The sequence below is a fragment of the Fulmarus glacialis genome, unplaced genomic scaffold (assembly GCF_000690835.1).
Source record: "Fulmarus glacialis isolate BGI_N327 unplaced genomic scaffold, ASM69083v1 scaffold13837, whole genome shotgun sequence".
In the NCBI taxonomy this organism is placed as follows: Eukaryota; Metazoa; Chordata; class Aves; order Procellariiformes; family Procellariidae; genus Fulmarus; species Fulmarus glacialis.
The window spans coordinates 34,703-36,243 of NW_009222737.1; the positions used below are offsets into that span (position 1 = coordinate 34,703).

Below are 1,541 nucleotides of genomic sequence, written 5' to 3' on the forward strand. Positions count from 1 at the left end.
ACCCCTGAACACAGGAAACAATTTATTATTGAGCATTGTTGGTATTACAGAACAGTTTGCCCAAAGCCCTGAGCAGACTGAGAACCACCATGTGCTTAGGGCTGTACAGGAAAGTACAAGAAAGTTCTCCTAGCCAGTAATAGTGCCATAACACTGCATTTATGAGTTAGCTTGAGAGAGGGGGAAATATGGTCTGTTCCTAACTGCTTCTGCACTGAGCAGAAAGAGTTTTAGACAGAAAGGTAGAGAAGGAATGTCTCTCATTTCTGGGAGACCTGCCTGGTAAGAGGGGAGGTTTCTAGAGCACTCTGGGGTTCTGCTTGGTTTCTTTCAGGTGACAGACCAGCTGAGAAGTGGAGAAGAGGCTTTCCAAGAGGACAGCTCAATGTCTGAAAGACCTATGTCCAACCTAGAAAAAGTGCACTTCATTATTGGCAATGCAATTCTGCGCCCTGCCATCAGGTAGGACATTTGTACTTCCTTTCTAGGACCAGGCACCCATTACATCAAGGAAATCCAGCATCCCCTTTCCACACTCCCAGGGCATTTTCCAAATGCTGGAAATGTCTCACGTTTATCTCTGGGATTTCCCGACTGAAAGCCCAAGCTAGCCACATAGAACTGAGACTGTAGGCTGCACACGTCTTTGAAGGATGGTTCACCTTTATCAGAGGGGACAGAGAACGACTCTCTTACTGCCTTTTCTAGTATCTTCACCTCATAGTTTATGTCAGCTGCCCCCACGTATGGCTTTCTGAATACCCCACAGATATGCAATTGGGCAGAGCTCAGGGCTGTAACCCAATAACACCTGAAGGTGGAACACAGCCCTAGTATGAGGGAGAAGAAACATTCAGAAGGGACAATAAGAAGTATGGAGTTAACGTACACTAGGTGTATGAGAGCTGTTCATAACCTCAGTTTCCCAATAGCCTGTCTCTGAACCCTCAAGCAATGTCCCCAAATCAGAGGCGGTTGAAGGCCTGGCTTGCTGAATATATCAGCCACTAGAAGAAGAAATCCTGCTTGCAAGTGGTGTGAGGCTGGACCTTAGGCCAAGCATGGTGTGAGGATGAGACATAAGCTGGTTGTTTCTGACCTGACCCCATGAATTCTCTCCTCCATTTTAGCCCACTTTAGCTTATGCAACACTTTTCTGTAACAGAGCCCATAGGCACAGGCCCTGCCTTGACCTCAGTTGTGGGCTGCATTCCTCTCTACATAGTTGCTTTGTTTCAGTCAAGATGCTCCCAGAAGCAGATCCTCAGATGGCAAAAATTGCCTTCAATCAATGTATCATAACAGCCACCGGCTAAGTATCTACTCCCTCGGTCTGTGTTTCATCATATGTCCTACCTGGGAACAAAAACCTCATCCACCTTGTGTCCTCCCACATCAGACTTGCCAAATGTGTGTTCCAAGAGTCCAGAAAACTTAAGATGATTTTTAAATAGCAGTTTTGTCTGTATGCAGATTTTTGCATCTGTTTCCATATGTCCTTGCTGCAGGCAACTTGCATTTTCAGAAGCTCACTCTGAAGC

At 46.0% G+C, this 1,541-nt stretch overlaps 1 protein-coding gene across 1 annotated transcript in view; it reads left to right on the forward strand.

Annotated features, from left to right (window-relative positions):
• MYO7B (myosin VIIB) overlaps nucleotides 1-1,541 on the forward strand; it is a 48,577-nt gene that overhangs the window by 25,402 nt on the left and 21,634 nt on the right. The window contains exon 27 of the mRNA XM_009581564.1: nucleotides 335-462. Coding sequence (XP_009579859.1) covers nucleotides 335-462 — 128 coding nt within the window. The remainder of the gene's footprint in view (nucleotides 1-334; nucleotides 463-1,541) is intronic.